The sequence below is a fragment of the Lissotriton vulgaris genome, chromosome 10 (genome assembly GCF_964263255.1).
Source record: "Lissotriton vulgaris chromosome 10, aLisVul1.2, whole genome shotgun sequence".
Lineage (NCBI taxonomy): Eukaryota > Metazoa > Chordata > Amphibia > Caudata > Salamandridae > Lissotriton > Lissotriton vulgaris.
In genome coordinates this window covers 63,170,914-63,192,440 of record NC_141698.1, presented here as the reverse complement: position 1 = coordinate 63,192,440, position 21,527 = coordinate 63,170,914, and the positions used below count along the sequence as shown (strand labels likewise).

At 42.3% G+C, this 21,527-nt stretch overlaps 1 protein-coding gene across 2 annotated transcripts in view; it reads left to right on the top strand.

Annotated features, from left to right (window-relative positions):
- The window catches only part of GRID2IP (Grid2 interacting protein), a 321,403-nt gene that overhangs the window by 276,021 nt on the left and 23,855 nt on the right, over positions 1–21,527 (top strand). For both annotated transcript variants that reach the window (XM_086942375.1, XM_086942376.1), the window contains 4 exons: positions 5,630–5,826; positions 6,931–7,086; positions 14,540–14,626; positions 19,881–20,010. In XM_086942375.1, coding sequence (XP_086798501.1) covers positions 5,630–5,826; positions 6,931–7,086; positions 14,540–14,626; positions 19,881–20,010 — 570 coding nt within the window. The remainder of the gene's footprint in view (positions 1–5,629; positions 5,827–6,930; positions 7,087–14,539; positions 14,627–19,880; positions 20,011–21,527) is intronic.

The following is a 21,527-nucleotide window of genomic DNA, read 5'->3' as shown; positions in this document are numbered from 1 at the left end:
TGTATCTGAAATGTCTAGACATGAACGTCTTGATTCTGTGAGGGTATATCTCCAAAGCACTGTTCAGCAGAGCGCCAAACCAGAAATGGGATCGAGGCTAAACACGCGAATGGAAAAGTAAGACCAGCATTAAGGTGAAAGAATACATTCAAATCAATTCACTTGAAGATGCACACGTACTATTTGGGGGTGAATATGTTTAAAAGAACGAATCTGAATGATCATAAATGTAAAAAAATATTTTTATACATTGTTTAATGTTAATCATGTTCGCTAACATAGTGCAGCCTTGCGTTACCTTCCATTGGAGACGCGTTACATGGGTGGAGCATAGCCATTCCCTTCATCCCTTGCATCCACCCATGTACTCTGATGAAGCCCTGATGTAAACCAATATTAACCAAAGTCAGTAAACATGGGTGTGGGCCAAAATGGTGCGCCTACGCGAGGCTGGCATAACGAGGCTAAACTCTGCAGCACCCCTACAAAGAGGAATACGCCTCTAAGGATATTTTTGTATGAAGATTTTCCTACACTAAAACTATTCTGACAATGACAGAGGTACCCTTGCGTTCAAGTGCAAGGCTGCCTGCATTGGCCAGGAGAGCGGAACTGTGCCTCAATGATTAGAGCAGCAGACCCTGATGCAGAGGTCTAGCCCGGGACCAGGGTTCAATTCCCCGCCTTGGCGGGTCTTGGGCTCAAAAATTCCACGGACCTGATAATTCTCGCCTCGGTGCCTATTCCAATCATGGAGTCCCACTCTACAACTCTGGGCAATAGCTTGCTTAATCTCCACAACGGCCCCCACAACGCTAAGGGTGCCTGGCCTCCACCTTGGGGTGCCCAGGAGTGGACGCCTCACAGGGAAAGCCAGGATGGGTTCCACAGCGGTATTCGTACAAGCGCCTTGAGACCCTTGCGGGTGAGTAGTGGGCTATACAAGTATCAATTTACATATCTTTGTAAATATGGCACATTTCTGCTCTCTCCCTTATACGCAACGCAGCACAGCAACTTCCCTTGATGTACAGTGTTGTGCGAAACATGAGTAAATATGCCCCTGTATACGATACAAGACTTTTCTTAGTCTCATGGCCATCATTAAAAAAGAGTAACGGAAGGTTAGCGTGGCAGCGGTGTTGACTTGTCTTACATGTGAGTACTGTCCGGTATCAGAGATCTGTATTACCGAAGACCAATTCCTCAACGTTGCAGACATTTTATAAATCATCCGGTAATGCTTGATTGCTCATTAGCAACTGTAACCAATGCCAAATGTGGCATGCAACCTTTGTACTTACCACTACAACTCGACTGTGAACAGTGCACTATCACCATTCTCTGGATCCCCTACCTTCCTTGCAGTGGGTCCCAGTACTTGGAATGCTGTGACACTCACTTTTGCAGTGACCAGAGTAAATAGAGACCCCGACCATGTTTCTGATTGGCATTAGGGACAACCACAGATAGATGTCTAATGGAAAGGTTCAAAATGTGAGTAAATTAGATAAAGGTTCTCAAAATTGTAAATTTAGAATTAGAAGACTAAGAATAAAAAAAATCACGAATGACTATGGAGTATTGGCATTACTAAAAATTATCACAATTGCAAATGGTGAGTCTGGATTCCCAAATTCTGGCGACTTTAACTTGGATACAAATGACCCATGAATAGAAATTTACAGCTGACCTCCTTTCCAATTTTTTGCTATTTATGTGGAATTTCCTGAATTTTTGCTTTTCAAATGCATGGCGGGTTCCACAACCCCCTCTACCATCTCCCTCTCACTTTTGTTTAATATTTATATTTTATACTTGTTATTTTGTCACCTTTTGACTTAACCGACCTTTGTTCTTCTTTATCAGCATTCTCCCACTCAACCACATTCGCCCGGGTCAATCAATCAATCAGGGATTTGTGAAGTGCGCTACTCACACGTGAGGGTATGAAGGTGCAGGGGGGGAGGGAGGGGGAGGGCTTGCAGCTGCGATTCAGCCGAAGAGCCAGGTCTTGAGGCTCTTCCTGAAGCTGTGCAGAGTGGGGGAACGTCTGATGTCGAACAGGAGCTCATTCCAGGTCTTTGCCGCGATGTAGGAGTAGGCTCTTCCATCTGCTCTGGCTCTGCGAATGCGCGGGATTTCGGCGAGGTCGGTGGAGCGGAGATTTCTCTTGGGTACATGGAGGGAGACTCTTTCGTTGAGGTATTGGGGCCCGGTGTTGTGGAGTGAATTGTAGGCGTGAGTGAGTAGCTTGAAGGTTACTCTTTTCTCGACAGGGAGCCAGTGGGGGTTTTGTAGGTGCTGGGTGATGTGTTCATGCTGTGGGATACCAAGGACGAGTCTGGTCGCGGTGTTCTGGATGATCTGGAGTTTACAGAACAGGGAATTGTTGATTACAGCGTAGAGGGCGTTACCGTAGTCCAGTCTGCTTGTTATGAGCTGCGGGTGATGGTCTTTCTGAAATTGGGGGGATCCACGTGAAGGTCTTGCGAAGAATGACTTTTGTAAGCCATGAGCATGGCTTTGGTATTCTATTTAGTTTATATTTATTTAGATTGCTTAAAGTTTTACTGTTGGGAGGGGCTATTAATGGATGTTAATTTTAGGAATTACAGGGAGGTGCTGTTTTTCCCTGGTTAAAACTCAACTGAGTTTCACAAGTGAGGTTTATGTTACACGTCGACCTCTGGGTTATAGGCGTTGACAGCTAAACCAAAATCAAACTAAAATGATTTAAACCATAACAGCTAGAGCTACCTGAAATGTTTGTGGGCCGCTCATATTAAAGAAACTGACACTTGCTGCCAAATCACTATTGCTTGTGTTCATATTTGTAGCTTCGCACTCGGGCAAAAAAAATCTACCTGAAATGAAACTTGTGTTCCAAAATTACCTAACGGGATTACGGGAACATCTTGCATTAAACTTTCTCCGCAAAATAATGCGATGTGCAGTAATGACGTAATTTCGATAATTTTGCGTCCATTTTGTTATGAGAAATTACTAAAATTATGCCAATTATGCCGTCAAAAACAAATATTTTGCCCAGACCAAGAAATAATGCCAGCAGCCCAGGGCAAACTTTATTTACACAAAACGTTCATGTCTGGTGTTTGCACCAAGGACCCCGCACAGTTTCACAGGATTCGATATCGTGTCTGTGATTCATTTTTTGTATGTGTTTTTTTTTTTATACTGATTATTTACCAAAATGACTCGATGAAAAAAACAACCCTATTATTGCTAGGTACAGCGCTACAATTCTAGATATTTCTAATGTATACCTCTAAGTGTCACGTTTACAGTTCGAAGGGCCTTCTGTTCTGAAAACAGCTGCTTACTATCACAGCTGTACATTACGAAACCCTAATTAAGAGGACGATACCAATCGTGATGAAGATGTCACTATCAGTAACTGATGAATGTAAAGCCCCCACACTTATGCAACTTTTAATGAAGAGCCAGCTGGTGAAGTGAGAATAGTAGCAAAGTGAACGTCATCGGCTCACATGCCAGGATTTTCTGTTATTTATTCTCTGTGCATCCCCCACTGCATACTCTTTGGAACAGAACGTCTAACATTGGCTGCTTGGCACAGTAAGCTGGGAACACAGGCTCTATTGATTGACAGTGGAGAGACCCAATCAAAAGAAAGGATGCAAACTTGTGCAATTTAGGAACAAAAGGTCACATGTACGTAGCTTTTTTGTTGTAGTTTGCAGAAGTTTGCGACCGTAGAAAAGCCTTTTTGTATGTACAGAACCCTATTTTGCGAATCAGTAACCAATTACCGAAGCGCAAAATGGGTTCGCGATTCAGTATTAGAAAGGGGCATGTTAAGGGCGTCCCTTCCTAATTTTGACTTGCAGTGGTATGTAAGAATGTTTTGCGACCAAAATGTGATTGCAAAACATTGGCATTTTACCAACAACTTGAAGTTCGTGGTAACCCATCCGCAAACACGAAGGGGTCCCCACGGGACCCCTTCCCATTTGTGAATGTATGCAAAAACAATTTTTAAGAGCGGGCAGTGGTCCCACTGACCACTGCCTACTCTCAAAAAATGAAAAGAAAACTTTTCATTTTTGAAACGCATCCCATTTTCCTTTTATTTAAAAGCAAACACAGATATGGTGGTCTGTTGTCCCCAGCAGGTCACCACCCTGAGTTTTTAGCGATTCCCAATGGGTTGCAAATCCCTCATGAATATTAATGTGGTAGTTCAGTTGCGACCCCATTAGGAATTGCTAACTGTGTCAAAGACACATTAGTACACAGGTGTTTGCGATTTCCTTCTAGCGAATCACAGAAATTCGCTATTAGGAAATCGCAAAATGGAACCTATGTACATGTGGCTCTCAGTGATAAATCTGGAAAAGAAACCACCAGTGGAATTTTCCCCACTCCAGATACTATAGTCAAAGAAATCACACCAGTGGATTCTACTCTGGATTGTTATGTTATACAGATTTGGATAGCGTCCTAATCACCCGTGAGGTTATCCAGGCACTTTACAGGTGGGTACGAGGAAGGGGCAGGTGGAGGACTCCCTGGAGGATATTTGAACACCCAGGTCTACAGCTTCTTGAGGAAATCAAGAAGTGATTTGGAGGCCCTGATGTTGTTCCATGCTTTTTGGGAGATGTAAGAAAAGCCGCAACCTCCTGCTCTGCTTTTGGGTTTGCATGGTGCATGTTGAAGTGAGAGTCCTGCTGAGTGGAGGTGTTTGGAGTGTTGGTGGAAGTGTATACGGCTGACAAGGTATGCAGGACCCATGTTGTGTAATGCTTTGTATGTGTGCATGCAGTGTTTGAATTGAGTGCCTTTGTGTATGGGGCACCAGTGGAGTTCTCTGAGGTGAGTGATGTGGGTGCAGTGTGGTACGTTGGGGATGAGTCTTGCTGCTGTGTTCTGGATGATTTGGAGTCTGTTCAGGAGCAGTTTAGGGGTTCCAACGTAAAGTGTTGTTCCGTAGTCGAGTGTGCTGAGTGCCTGTGTGACTGTTTTTCTAATGTTCTCTGATAGTCACGTGAAGATTTTTCGCAGCGTCCTCAGGATGTGGAAGGAGGTGACTTAGTTAACCTGGGCGGTCATGTCAAGTTTGTCGTTTAAAATTATCCCTAGGTTTCTAGCCTGGCTGGCAGTGTGGGTCCTAGGTCTGCTGGATGCCAGGTAGAGTCCCACAAAGAGGTCTTCTTTACGAAAATCACAGCTTCTGTGTTGTCCGATTCACCATTTCCTTTAAAAACCAGAGGATTTTCCAGTACCATCCAACTCTAAATATGGCCCTTAAAAATTATTTCGGATTTAGTCAAGGAATTCGATTCACAGCTGTATTGGGGAGAGTCTGTGCGAACAAGGCTCTGAAGGTATCCATACACAGTTCACTCAATGTGGTGCCATACCTCACCCACCACCCCCACCCTTGACCACTAATCCTGAACACACCTCCTTCAGCCCTGTTGTTTACATCTTCTCCATATGGAGGTCCATCTTCCTGCTAGCCAAGTATTGACCAAAACGTCATGCTTCATATGCTTGTATCCACATTGGTATTAATCTTTTCTACGTCATAATATGGGATGCTGATGTTTTCTGGTCACTTCCATCCCCATCTCACCCACAGCCATTCTCATCGCACACCTGAAGCTCTCCCACCTGGAGTTGCGCCGCCTGCTGATGACTATGGAAAGCGAGCGCCTCGAACCATCTCATCTCAAGCAGCTTCTACTCTACGCGCCAGACGAGGACGAGACCCAGCGGTACCAGCAGTACCAGGACAGCCCCAGCAAGCTGAGCGAGCCAGACCAGTTTGTGCTGCAAGTATGTATGCCTCCAGCTGGTGTGGTGGACAGGATTCCGGGTGTCGTACGACTAGATTGCGTTCCGCTAATCTTCACTTCGATTCCACATCTCACACCCCGGTACTTACAAAAAGCAGAGCCTCACCACTGCATTTAGTAAGAGATGAGATCAGGAATGTGGTTGAGGAGGTAATGTGTATTAATTGCACTGAACCAGCTGGTGGCTAGTTAATTCTCAAGTGTATTTTGGTCATTTTGGCCAGATACATGATTCTGTAGTTATCAAATGTTGTCCTGATTCTAAGAGTGCTGAATAACTATCTTAGTCCCAGAATATTTGCGGAAGGTGCAGGATTTTATACAATAGTACATGGATATGAGATACTATTTTAATTCCCTTCCTGGAATACATTGGGGTAGGTTAAACATTCCAGAAAGGGTCTACTTTAATGCTGGCCCGTTCAACATATTCTAAAAGGTCCGCGTCGCATAACCCTACCTGATTATCAGTTAACCACTGACTATGTAAATGAGTTCCGCTTAGCGTTAATGTTTGTAAATATTTTGTTTGTAATGTGTTTGTAAATATGTTTGTTAAAGATCCTGACAATCTGGCATGAATGTGACTTCCAGGATCCATGTTGTACACCTGTGAAATAGCATTAGAGGGTTTTAAGTTAGCCTCTCCTTTAAGCCCGCCAGCTGACCTGAGGCAACAATCTAGGTATACCCATGAACAGGTTTTTTCCCCTAAAATAAGTACCTCTTGAGTTTAGCTGGAATCTGGAGTTTGGACACAGCTGAGATTTATATTGCAAGGCCCACTGGTTCAACTGGCTTGCATTTTGGTGCTGTGTGGCTGGTGGTTTGAGTGGCTAAGAGAGATGCAAGGATTATGAGCTACTGTTTCACTGTTCAGGGGAATCCAACCTCTATCAAGGAGGGCCGGATCCATGTTTAATTTTTGGGGTAGCCACTGTCTTTTTAATTGAGTTCCATTTTTAATTAATCACATGTGAAGTTATTTTATTTAGAAATCCTGACAAAGTGGCATGAATCCAGCCTTTCTGGACCTAAGTTGGTCAACCCTGCAACAGCTTATGTCCTTTCTCCTACTTTTCAGATGCTTTCGGTCCCGGAGTATAAAATGAGGTTACGCAGCCTCTACTTCAAGACCACCTTACAGGAGAAGATGGAGGAGATCAAGACTAGTTATGAGTGCATCCACCAGGCCTCCACAGAGCTGAAGAATAGCAACAAGATTGCAAAAATTCTAGAGGTGAGAAAAGCTATCAGTAAACACACACACACACACACCCTCTCCCCCACCTCTATAAATACCCTTTATTCTTCATTTAGGAGGAGCAAGTAAGAATGATGCATAGTCCAATTGGGAGGGCACTAATTAGAAAGAGGTGTTTTCTGTGCATGGGAAGAAGGCTAATATTAGGAGGTGTGACCTATGACAGGAGGCATAATTTAGTAATAGTGAGCATGGAATATTGAAAGAAGAGTGGTCTAGTGTTAGGTTCTGTGGTGCAGTGCTAAGAAGTTTGATGTGCTGGGAGATGTTTTATCTATGGGACTCATGGTAGGAGTATTCTTCTGATATATAGTATGTTTGAGAGAGATGTGGTCAGCTCTTCTTTTTGTGAATGTTGTGGTGTTGTGGCAGGAATTGTGATAGGTGAGGAGGTGGTTGGTGGTTTGTTTGCAAAAAGTGTGGTCTGAATGAAGATAAGGTAAGAGGGTAGGGCTGTTACGGGAGCAATTGATGTGACCAGGAAAAGGGTGTGATTTGTGGGCAAAAACATGGTGTATGGCTATAGACGTGATCATATAGCATTATCACATGGAATGTTGTCATTCAGTCAGAAAATGTGTGGGCTGGTGTGGTGTGGTGTGGTGTGGTGTGGGCTGGTGCTCCAGAAGGTGAGATCTAGTGTAAATAAGTTTTAACGAGTTAAGGTTATTGTTAGTGGTTACATACATATGTTCAGACATTAACCACCTGGAAGCATTTAGTGCTAAAGATAGACAGCGGCTGATCCCAACACACACAAGATGGCTGCTACAGTCTTCTTTAACTTCATTTGCCTCTGTCAGCAACTGCTGCACCGGGTGTCCTGCCTTGCAACGTTCTCGTATTGAGTTCTTGTTAAGCATAGGTTGGATTTAAATATGTTTATCCCAGATGTGTTTCTATATTACTCACCATACTGACAGCTTCTTAGGTAAAAGTTGTACTTGAGCAAACTGCACAAATACATTTAATAAATAAAAAAATACAAAATTAGCAAAAGTTAGTCAGTCAGCAAGGTGGTTACTTTCATAACCATCTTACTGCACAACAGGTCCCTAGTACTTGTCCACTCTTGCTCCATGTCACAGAGTCTCACAGCACAAAGTCAGGAGCTCCCTGATGCACCCTCTACTGGAGGACCTATTTTGCCAGGAACAGGAACACACACTTAATAATGGCATAATGCAAAATGATAGGGCACCCCGGCAGAATGTGATGAGGGTTCCCTGGGTCTCCCATATGAGACAGATGCTCATTTGTCTTGGGCTGAAAGAGGGTCCTCTGTAGATTTGGGGGCCTGCGTTAAGAGGTAAAGTTAGAGATCACCAATTTGACCAACAGTTTGCCAATAAGCCCCTATGGGCTTTCTTGGACACACTGGAGGGCTTCAGAAATAATAGAAACATGAAGGAACCAAAGGGGGGTCAAGTGGTCTCACTGCAGAGATCCAGGAAGCCTCTAGACAACTACAAATAACATCAGAGCTCATTAAAAGGCTCGGTATAGGCCCCAAGCCAATGCCCAACTGGACCAGCATTAGGAGCCAGTTTGGAAGAACATGGGTGAAGGAGAAAGGGCTTCTGGGGAATAGAACAACAAGCTATTTGTGTTTGTGTAGGGACTGAGCAATCATCCAGGAAGGAACACTGTTCAGGGAAATCTCTTCTGCATGTATATAATAACAATCATTTTTAGGACCGCTAAATTCCTTCACCGCCACTCGTCCCACACTCAAGTAGCATCCATGGTCTCTGGTAAATATGGGAAGATAGTACTTGTCACTGATTGACTCCTAGCACTTGTATCCTTCTGTCTCTTAATGCAGTTTCAGCCGCAGGCAATCAGTTCATGGGCAGAACTTCCACAACCTGAGTAGCCCAGCACACAAGTTTGCAGGGCAAAATGTGAACAGTAGCTTCACAAAGTACTGTCCAAAAGGGGCCAGGATATATCCTGGTTTTCAGGAATTGAGCACGAGCTCAACTTTGAAGGACATTCTAGGTATGAAAATGTGTCAGTCGCCTAATGGACGGGAAAGGTAGATATGCTTAACTTTTCACAGAGTGGCACACCAGGCCAATTTTAGCCAGAGCTGGATGTTGATTCCAACCCTGAGATGGCAAGAAGGAATGCTGCACAATAGCCTCTACCCAGGGCAATATATAGAGGCAATGCACAAGAAACACATGTGACCTTCCTGAGCCCTAGAGGTACCATGGTAACCTAATCCAAAATATAAGGAAACTGGAGGAAGAGGCAACTCCATTTGGTACACACACCCTCACACATACAGTGTCTGGTAAAAGCTTAAGTTTAGAGGTGACCACAGTGGATTTACACACGGACAGGCTGGACTCTTACTATATCCGGTCAATACTGCCATGAATCAGGTGGTCACTCATTTGTTAGGGTGGGCTACTACCTATGAAGATGATATGAGGGGGCTGTGAGTGCTCTTCAATCAGGCAGAATCAATGCCTGCCTGGTGGCTCCTTGGAACAGTCCCATGGTTAACGTCTGTTCAGAAGCCACAAGGTAAAAAGTTACAACTATAGAAACTTTAAGGGGGAAAAGAAAAAATGTAGAAGAATGGAACATCTGGAACATGGATCACTAAACCTCTGTCCTCATGGGCAAATTTTGACACATTGGATGAAATTAGTAGCTTTTCAACCAAACAATTGCTAAAATCTGTAACCTTTCAGACAATGTTTTTCAAAGAATGTTTTTTGTTGTTTTGTTTTACTAAATATTTTCTTTTTTTTTTAATCGTGAAACATTAGGGTTGTAAGAACCCCTTTCAGGGGGCCACGGGGAATGCAGAGGATACTGGGCCCAGCCATTGGTGGTTGCGGCCTTTTACTCCTGATGTCCCTTGGCCCGACCTACTAGGCCAAGTAAATCTTCTGCAGCTAACTCAGTGGTAGCTGTGGTCAAACAGGCAAGGTTCCCTCAAATGGAGGGGGGGGGGGTGATATGTAGAGACAGATCAGTGAGCACAAATCATAAATCAAAGTGCAGACAGCACGAACAATATTCCAATGTCCAGCCAAATAATTTTATAAGGAAAGGTAGTATTTAATTTCGAACTCCACACATGCAAAGGAATACAACACAATCACCCTTGAGGTCGTAATCTAGTTGTTGTCAAGCAAATTCCTGTCCCATCCTCCATAGTGTAATCAGTTCAGGGTTATTCCCCATTCACTGGTGGCTGCATCAGGGAATGCAAACAATTGAACCACACTCAAGAGATCATGTTTGATCGTTGGAGTTTCAGTCAAAAGTGTATATGGTGCCATACCCCTCTGTACCTCGCTCCTAAGCTCCCCTCTTCCTCGGAGGGCACACTGGTCTTGGTAAGCAGGCCGGCGATGGTGCTCCATGGCAGGTGGTGTTGGTGCCTTTGGGCGGTGCCCCCTCAGCCAGCAGGAAAACCAGCAGGCCTTGGCCCCCAGTCCTTGTCAGACAGGAGTCTTGCAGAGCTTCCCCTCCTCACACAGCGCATCTGGATGCTTGGCAGATGACAAGCTTTTGGGGACACTTCTTATAGGCTTTTTCCAGACACCAAAAGTAATTTAGGGCCTGGGTCTTTGAAGTTTTATGTTGGGGTTCGGCTTCTTTGAAGTGGCCACTTCTCCTTTTCATTTTCCTTCATGATAGAGGTTTATCACAGCATGCACGACTCAGAAGCTAATTGTCCACAACACAATTAATGGGAGTGACCAGGGTTTACACCCGGATGGCACAGTGACATGCACATCAAAGGGTTAATCCCACATTCCAAGTCCTCCTCTTTATAATTCTCTTATCAGCCCCAGCTCCCTTTCGGAGATGTGTCCAGGCCCTCTCCTGGTGATCTATCACTGACTCGAAGAGAAGTCTGTTCCTTTTCTTCAGTGTGTCCTCACCCAGCTCACATGAATGCAGCAAAACACTGATCTGTCAGGGAGGATTCCTCTTCTCCTCATGTCCTATGTCTTCTCCAGCCTGGCCTGGGTTTCCCAAAATGAAAACCAAGGTCCTCCATACACTGTACGATTGCGGGCAGCCTCACTCAGTGTACATTCAAAACACACTTTCTGTTCAGCACTAATACATCTATGCACTGTACCCTCGTGTACATGTGCATTCAGTACTTAAACAATCAGTCTGCATGCATGGTTTAGCACTGAAGCTTTTCTATTTTTAACCGGTCTGTTGTTTCAAAACACATCTACTGCCAGCACACACACATACACGCTATGTGAGCGCTGCACAACTCTTCACCTTTCATTTATTGTACTTTACACAAGCACACATACACTCAGCACATGCGCACACACTGAACAACTCTATATGTCTCATGTAATGTATTCCTCTCAGGCATATATACACTTGGTGCATGTATTATCCACACTTGAATCACACCATTCTGCTCTATCCCTGTACTGTACCTTTCCCAGGCACACATACATCCATCAAAGAGTCACTACCCCTGCGCTATGCATTAGCACACATTTACCCGATGTAGGCCAAGGGTGAGTTAAGCACACAGCAGCAGAACTTTTAAAAAGGGGAGTGAGCCTGTAAGCCTCACCCCAGTGACACAGGGTAAAAAGGACCCAATCAATACTACCGGTTGGGAAACATCCTTTACTACGCAACTTTTACAACGCAGTGCCTTTACGACGCAACTTTTACAACGCAAACCATTACAACGCATTGCCCTGGGGGGCGCTCTAGGATAGGGAATAGATTTAATTTACTATCCAACACCTTCCCTAGTGTCCACGGGGACTGGAGTTGGAATAGTAAATTAAACTATTCACTATCCAGCGCCCCAAAGCACTATGCGTTGTAATGGTATGCGATGAAAAACCGCGTTGTAAAAGCATGCATGGTAAAAGCATGCGTTGTAACATCATACATCCCTACTGATCACTACACGGTATGCTGCCACCACTGCTCTTGCACTGCTTAACTCCTGGCAGAGTCGGCAGCCTTTCACCACTATGAGGTTAGCTTTTTGGGTAACCCTCTCAGTCCAACAAGACAGCAATCCATTAGATAGGTCTTTGTGATGGTGCAAGCATGATCCGTGTTAGCCCATGACAAAAAAATCAGCATTATGGATACAGACAAATGTACAGTAGGTCACTCAGGGCAAGGGTACACGTCAATGCACCTTGGAAAGGCTTAGCGTGTCTCATATGCACAATGTAGCTGTTACTGGAAAGGCTGTACAATTCCCACCCATAACCTTGTGAAATAATCCCAATGCATGCCCCATGCTCCTGCCCTGCACCTATGTATTGTTCCATGACTGAGAGCCACTCATTGCTTTCCCAGTGCGGGGCAACGAACTTAGACCCCCCAAACACCATCTTTGTTGTTGTGGGATGTGAATAAGGTTGAACAGCGCCCTCCTGCTCCCACGCCCAATCTTCCCTCCAACCTTTAGTGCTGCACGTGGCAGATCCGTGTTCCGACAGCTAATGTGTGAACAAAGAAATTTACACATTAACTCTGTGTAGTAGTTAAAACATAGTGCTAACTTACAAAAATGTGACACCTAGTTAGCCAAATTACAGGTGGCAGGTGAATATTAACCAACTGTTGATTGAAAGAGACATGGCTGGAACAAAGCGTCAAAGAACGATATAGATGGAAAAGTACTACACCATGACGTACGACCAATATCCAGGTGTTAAGGAGGCAGTTAAGCAATTTTATTTCATGTCACAATGGAAGTTGGACAGCTTAGTGTCATTTTGAAAGCCAAATGCCCAACTTTTCCTCCAAAACATATTGAAAGACTCCCATTCACACAACTGTTGTTTATTGTATTCATAGACTTCCACTGGAGCACACTGAAAGTGTCTGGAACACCTTGAAAGTCCATATGAGCACATCTTAGTGGAATAGTTCAAAGATGATCCAGTCTTCTCCAAATGTGTTCCTTTACAAGTCTTAGTGCATAGGGTGTAAATTGGCAGATGTATGACCGAGATGCTCACAGGCATCTCCTAATCTGCTCAGTGACACTATGTGCAGTCAGTCACATGAGAGATGACTAAGGGCTAGATGTAGGTAAATCATTTTTACCGATTCTAAAATACAGAATTTTACAGATTCGGTATTTTAGAATCGGTAAATCTGATGTAGGTAATTATTCGGTATTTTTTACCGAATCGGTATTTACCGATTCGGCAATTGCCATTCATTCCTATGGGCCTTGAGGCCCATAGGAACCAATGGCAATTACCGAATCGGTAAATACCGATTCGTTAAAATTGGCAAATAGTCAAGGGTGGCAGGGTGTCACTTTGACACCCTGTTGCACCCCTGATTAGTGCTTCTGTGTCATGTGGCACACATACATGCCCTTAGGGCATGTATGTGTGCCACATGGCACAGGTGTAAATGCACATACTTGCATTTACATAGGAATTCGTTATTTACCACCAACTAATAGTTGTTGGTAAATAACGAATCCTTAAAGCCCTGTAGCACTGTTTAAAGTGCTACCTACATGTAAAAATACAGATTTGGTAATTTTACTGATTCAGTAAATTTACCAATTCGGTAAAATTACCGAATCTGTATTTTGACATTCCCTACATCTCAGTATCCAAATACCGGTCGGTAACGGCCGAAAATCGGTATTTTCGGCCGTTACCGACTGGTATTTGGTTACCTACATCTGGCCTATGGTTCCTAAATGCATCAACAGTAACTTCAGCGTTGGAACCAATGGATTTGCTGTCCAAAAGAAAAGCACCAATGTAAGCTCAAAACTTAGACTGAAAGAGCAACTGGTCTACAAGGCCTTCAGCCTTCTCTTAATAACCATCACTCTGCAACCTGCCAGTATGCGGTGCACATGTGTGACACCTGGGAAAACAAGCAGAGCCACATGCAGAATGTGTGCATAATGTCTGAAACTAGGCTGGCTCACGTCAAACTGCTCCCCTCTTAAATTCTGCCTAAGGATGATGTGTCAGCCTGCTGTGTTGCAGAACCAGGTCTGTTGCTGGGTAGCCCACTGTCACAGGCTACTGCATCTCAATTCCCAACAGTACAACTTACACACAAGCATGCAAGTTAATGTTAGAAGCACCTTACCAGCCCCTGATATTCTAGTACTGAGACAAGGACACAATGTCATATTCGCCTACACATGACTTACAGCAACTGTCCAGTATTGGGACCCCACTTGCACATACCTCTTCCAATGCACCTCAGGTGCTGCCTTCCATAGCGCTTCATATTCATATTCTGCACCCCCCACACACATCTGCTCTTCCAGACACTTCCGTGTTTACATGTAGCTCTGTACTACTACTGAAACTACTCCACTAACCTTCAAGAGCCTGAGCTATTCCATAAATATTGAATGGCAAATGTGATTTGTGGCACTGAACAACAACTCTGTCTTTCTCCTCAGTTTGTTCTGGCCATGGGGAACTACTTGAATAATGGGCAACCAAAGACCAACAAGACGACAGGGTTCAAGATCAATTTCCTGACGGAGGTAAGACCACCCCAGGCGGCCAGTTTCTATCGCTGTTGCTTCGAAGAACATCAATGCGACCTGTACTCATCACAGATTCCAGTTCACCTGTGTTTTTTGTCTCATAATTGATTCTCATATAAAGCAGACAATGGCCCATAGGGATTCCTGTTTCTTGAAATGCATGTCTCAGGTGGTTGGTGCAGATATGTGGAACCTTCACTTCTAGGAATGCATGCCTCAGCGGTACATAGGGGTGCCTCTTCTAGAGAAATGCATTGCTCAGTGACTTGATGCCAAGTAAGAGGAACATTCATCTCTATAACTGAATAATTCAGGGATCGGTATAGTTATACAGAACTCTCAACATTACGACAGCAAGCTTGATGGCATTGGTACAAGGATATGAAAACCTTCACATCGGATTGCATGGCTTAGGAGGTGGGATAGATATAACACCTTCTACCTTTAGGACTTCGTGGTAAAGGGAGTTTGTACAAGAACACAGATACCTTTAGCTTTAGCACTTGATGTTTCAGAGGGTTGTTACACGAATATAGATTCATCACCTTTAGGATTATCTGGCTTGGGGGTGAGCATGAATATAAATATAAATCCTTCACCTGTAGGACCAGTGGTACAGAAAGTTTGTAGAACACAGACACCTTTACCACTGGATATTTCTGGGGACTGGTAAAGGGATAGAGAACCATCACATCTAGGACTGCACGGCTTATCAGTGGGTACAGGAATATAAAGTCTTCACCGCTAAAATGTTAGTCTTTAATAGTTAGTACAGTTTTGCAGAAACTCTACTACTACAACTGTGTATAGGAAAATAGAAACCATCACCTCTAGGACTGCATGTCTCTGGGGCTGGTACAGGGATATAGAAACAATGACCTCCCGGACTGAATAACCTAAGCGTTAATACATGGATATAAAGCATGTACCTATATAACTGTTTGGGTTAGGTGCCAGTAGAGAGATATGGAACGCCTTCACTGCTAAGACAAAATTAGTATGTGATTATCAAAACCTTCCCCTCTAGAACTGAATGTTTCAGGGGCTGTTACAGGGACATACAAATATGCACCTGTAGGATTGTATATACAGGAATGGAAAACCTTCACCTCTAAGAGTGCATTGCTTAGGGACTGTTTCAAGGATATAAAACCTTCACCTGTAGGGGTCTTTGGTTTGGGAAGTTAGTACAGGGGTATGGAAACCACCCCCTAAAAGCTACTTGGTTTGGGGGCCATCAGGCCTGCTATAGGGATATAGAACCATCACCACTAGTTTTGGACACATCCGTTGGTTGATCTAACACTGGGTGGCAAAGGGGGCTGATGGTGGGAGAAAATACCTTTTACCTGTTGGGATAAGATCCCATGGGGTTGGTTTAGCAATACAAAACATTGTGCCTAGGGGACTGAAACACTCAAGAGGTTAGGGAATTTGAAACTTTGACTTGTCAGGGTTCTTACTTGGATTTAGAGCTCTCCACTCTATAGTTGGCTGGCACGAGGGTATGATACTTAGATACATAACTTTTCACCTTTTACACTGGATAGTTCAGGGGTTTAAGTTTTTCATGGAATCATATGTAGGGTTTTCACTGCAAAGACGTGACCTTTTAGAGGGTTTGTAAAGGAACGCAGAGCGATTCACCTGTAGGAATAAATGGCTCTGGGTAATGGTGGCTGACCACAGAGCTCTAAAATTTTACGCCTGTTTAGTCCGCAGTAGAAATGCATAAAAACCCTTTGGCGCAAGTAATTATAGCACATTTGTATTATTAATTTATTCATAAATACATTTATAGAGTGTTCAAACATCGGTGTGTTAAGCGCTAAGCAAGGTGACAAGCAAGGAACAATGTGGTTATTGGAAAAGAGACTGAAGGAGGTGGGTTTTCACTAATTTATTGAAAACTGTAAAGCTTATTTGTTCTTAATTGGAGCGAGCTCCATCTCATGTGGCTCAGGGAAGGGATTCCTTTTTCTCCCACAATCCTTCTGTTAACATTGGGTACTGAAAGGGAGTGTTGGTTGAAACCAGGGCTGACCCTAGTTGCAACAGAGGTTGGATAGGGCTTTACTGTGAATCCAGTCAGAAGTTTAAAGTTGATACTGGCCGCGACTGGGAGCAAGTTCAGCTTTCTTAGTACAAGAGTTATGTGGACCTATTTGTGTGTTTGAGCCACAGTTCTAGCAGCTACATTTTGTGCCTTTTGAATTTGGATTAGGAATTTTTAGCAAGGCTCCCACGTGAAGGGAGAAGCAGTAGTTGGTTTGGACTCAACTATGACTTGTGCCATGCTTGTCTAATAATCTTCATAAAGAAAAGGAAGATCTTTCTCAATACCCTGAGCAGATTCAATGACCAGGGATCTCCTGCACCAGATGATTCTAGGACTAAGTAGTTACTGGACCAGATGGTGCCTTTGGACTTCTCTTCCATGGTGACTATGCTGTTAAAATAGCATGGTACGAACTGATGTATACTAACCTTATGTGATGTCAATAAAAACTTTAAATAAAATAAAATAGCATGAAGAAGTTTGACCTTGTGCTATGTGATGATTAGGAGTTGACAGAATTGCGTAGGCTTTTTGCTCACGTAGCACAGAGAATTTCCACAAGAATGTAAGGGTTTTACACGTTACACGAGTGGGCAATTTCACAAGTCTCTGTGAAAATCATGACTCTTGCATATAGTGCATGAGATGCCCTTTTTTTAACATATTTTCAATAGAAAATACCTTTCCATCACAACTGTCCATCTTCACAAGATATTTTTGCTTGAACCAACTCAGTGTAAATGTAAGAAAGAGACACATTTATGCCAGGCTGCAGGTTGCCTAATAATTGCGCTTTACACTTACAAAGTACGCATGTTCTGGTGGAAGAGTGCAATGTCTGACGTTCAATACACCCTATTTGTTTCATCTGACATTTATGTTCCCGCCACTATTTCAATAGCTCATTTTCTTCATCTCCTTTTACAGAGTTACGCCATCACTTTAGCCAAAGGATTAGGCAAAGAACAATTAAGGAGATTTTATGAGAATCTAACATTAGGATAGATATTTTAAATAATTTATATCAATGTAGTATTGTTTAATTTAGCTTTACAGTTACCAATACTGTAACCAATTGAAAAAATAGTTGAGTAACATTATGTAAGGGTTAGGATACGTTAACTATTAATTGAATAATATATAATTAGGGTTCTCGTTTTGATGGTATTTAATTTTTTAACATTTTCGTTGGTATTTATCCATATTTACCTTTTGCCCAGCTTACTTGCATTCTTCCATATTTATTTAGTGTTTTGATAATAAATGGAGCTTTAAAATTGTATATTTTCATGTTTATTTAACTCTTGTACATGCACTCATACATGGATGCCTATCAGGTTTTAGCAAATTACCCAGCTAAGAATAACAAAACACTACACTCACAGGTACATATTAGCGTTATACTACAAATATATGTTAACATATGCCTGAATTAAAGGAAATCTCATCCTGTTTTTAACTCCCCACGCTGTCTATCTGCTCAGCTGTTGCCTGGAAATCATTAAAGACTGCACGGAGAGTCTCTCACATGAAGCACCATTCTCATTATGTTTCCGCTTTTAAAAATAAATACAGACAGGAAACACAATACAGACAGGAAACACAATACAGAGAGCCAACACGTGGTTTTCTGTCTGAGTTTACCTGTAAAAAATCTGTAAAAACGAAAAACTGGAAGACTTATATATAATTAAAATGAATTACTTAACATACAGAGTTAGGAATAGGGTTAACATACTACTCAAATAATTGAAGACAAGAACATTATACATAAATGCAGTGAAAAATGAGCATTATCATGTGGGTTAAAATAAGGCCCATATATATTTTAATTTAATATGGGATTACGGTAATTGTTTGGTTTCAATGTACACTATTTTCAAATTACTGGAATTTAGGTAAGTGTAAGGTGACGGTTATCATTAGGATTATAAAACAGTTGATAGTTTATTAATTGAATTAAACAGATACAAAAATTACTCTTATTAGTATTAATTTATTGTAAGTACCTTACATTTGATAAATGTAATTTAGTGTAAAGCTGGGAGGTTTAGAGTCAGACTAAGGCAATTTAGTATTTTAGTTAATAAATAAATATAACTTAATTCAGTAGAGTAGTATTAAGGAAATCTAATATAATTGAAATTATATTAAGGAAACTATTACCATTATGTTAAAGCATAGGCTCATGAAGATGAGATGAAAGGAAGGCATCCATAACAAAAGGGAAGGACACAAGATTAAGTAAAGGTAATTTCATTGTTATGGCTAGACAGGACAAAGTACTAATGGGAACGTGAAGATATTTACTTGATTTTAATTTGACAATCATGAGCTTAGATTTCATCTGTGTTTAGGCTGAGCCAATTTTCTCACATCCAACGTTTCATTTAATTGAAGATTTGGGTATATCTGGCAGAGTATAATATTCACTGACAACTAAAAGAGAAGCTCCATTTGTAGGTGTAAGATTGAAAAATCATGGCCTGCTCGTGTCCGACATCATGGAGGGGCTTTAGATGGATGTTAGATAGATGCAGGAAAAAGCAATGTACCGTATGAGACACTCCACCATGCCTGAGTGAAAATATACTTTGTTTCATCACGCAGAAAGTTCCAGTTGAAATCATTTGACCCAGTGCTTGGCTTGCTTGGACTCACCTACCACTTCAGGGGCTCTTCTTTGAAAATAAATGAATGGTCAACAGTGACTATAGATATGATGTCTGGTAGTATAAGTAAAACTATTTTGTTTTGCACCACGTAAGAAAGGAAATGTTTTCTTTTAATCACTGAGATTTTATCTTGAACATCCTTCCAATCGGAGATTACCTCTGAATGTTATCTACCAGCTGTGAAATTGCCGATGTTTAGTTCACGCCTCCCAGACATGGCAAACTGTCTGCTTGTGAAAGATCTATTGTAAGCTTACAGTCGGCTAAGAGTCTTCCCATTGCTTACCTCTGGTTAGCTTTATTGTCACTCATTTCTTTGCTTCTTGTTTGATAGCTTGCCTTCCTATTCTTGTGTTTTTCTCACCCCTCAGAGCATGGACTCTTTATGGTCCTTTTTAATTGGAAAATGTGTATCATAACACTGCTCACATTTAAGGAACTGCTTTTTTCTTTAACATTATCACTCCATTACCAAACCAGCGGTTAACTCATCTGACTTTCCATTACCATTTTACAGTTGAACACCACGAAAACAGCAGATGGGAAATCCACCTTTCTTCACATCCTTGCCATGTCCCTGAGCCAACACTTTCCAGAACTGCTGAGCTTTGCCAAGGATCTTCCGACTGTGCCCCTCGCTGCCAAAGGTAAATAACTGTCTACTAGTGATCCTGACAACGTCCGCATCACCTGTTGTAAGGTGTTGAGGTTGAAATGCGTGCAACAACAGGATTTTTTTTATGTATTCTCTAAGTGCAGGTTGGCTATCAACAGAGGAGTCAATGCTTTCTAAAAAGAAATGCCAAAGCATTTATTTTCACATCTTCACAACTGCCTAAGTAGCCATCACCACCCAAGGACAAAAGTGTAGGCTTAACTGTTAGAGTAGAGTGTCCTTTTGCTCAAGAAAGGCTTGTGTCGTTGTCTTCTAACATTACAACGTCCCTGTACAAAGAGCAGCAGGGGCTGTCTTGAAGCAATCACAGTGATCGGGACTGCATGGTGATGTCTTTTCTTAGTCACATGTCATTTTCTTACAGCCGAGCTAAGTGTAGTCATGATGATAGTACCATACAAATCCAATGAACACGTCTTCCCAGAGATTCCTCATCTTTGAAGTCTTTCTACACTTCAGGATGGATTTGGAAATTTTTGCAGCAATATCACTTATTTCTGAATGCACCTGGAAGTGGCATTGCGGAACAAAAAGAGGTCTACTCGATTCATAACTTCTGTTTCTATTTTCAGCTTACCACAGATGCAAGTTCCCATTACAGTTTTTAAAAAAAATTCACCAATTTTGTGAGGATTTTCCTCAGTAATAGTTTTTTTTTGTCACTGTCACATCTCTCAAGAAAAAGCAGTCCTAGATCCTACAAGGTTATCATCACTCGAACAATCTTCTTTCATTGGTCACAAAGACTACGATAGCCTTAGAATTCCCCATAGCAATCAAAGAGGTTAAATTGATTTTTTTACACAGATTAAAACCTGTGGAAATTTGGACATAGCAGCTTTTACCATTCTATGTGGCTTTACTGGATTCATTATGGAGGCCTTGGAGGACCCGCAATCTGCATAAAGTGTGAAACGATTTCTGAAGAAATAGGAGGGATTACTTTGGGACGGCGAGTCCTGCAAATAATTCAAAGTGAGAACTCTCTTCCATTCTCCAGAAAGCTGCCACCTGTCCAACTATCTCCCCACTATTAGGACAAACATATTGAGGAACATATTGAAAAGAAAGACTACCACTATAAGAGAGGACGAAAATGTTATTTGAGATACTTCTTAATTCCTGAGAAAGGGGAACACTTATAGCTTCATTTCCTCAACACACTCTTCCACAGACCCTTCAAACCCTCGAATTCCAGGATAGCCTATTGTTTCTAAGACCGCAAGATGAATATTTTCAATTTCCAGTCAGAAGATTTCAAATTGAATATGAATGGAGGCAAGAGGTTTATGTATTCCTTACATCAGTGACTGATTTCTAAGGATATTTCCTCCAGAACTGGCAAAGAAACCGCTCACAACCTGTGATTAACTCTACGGGTGGCACTAAATGTGGCCACCACTACTACCACCCTCAAGAAGAGGAACAATGATTTTTTTTAGAAATACAGTACAATGCATAACGCTGTCCTGGCTATGGACAATAAGG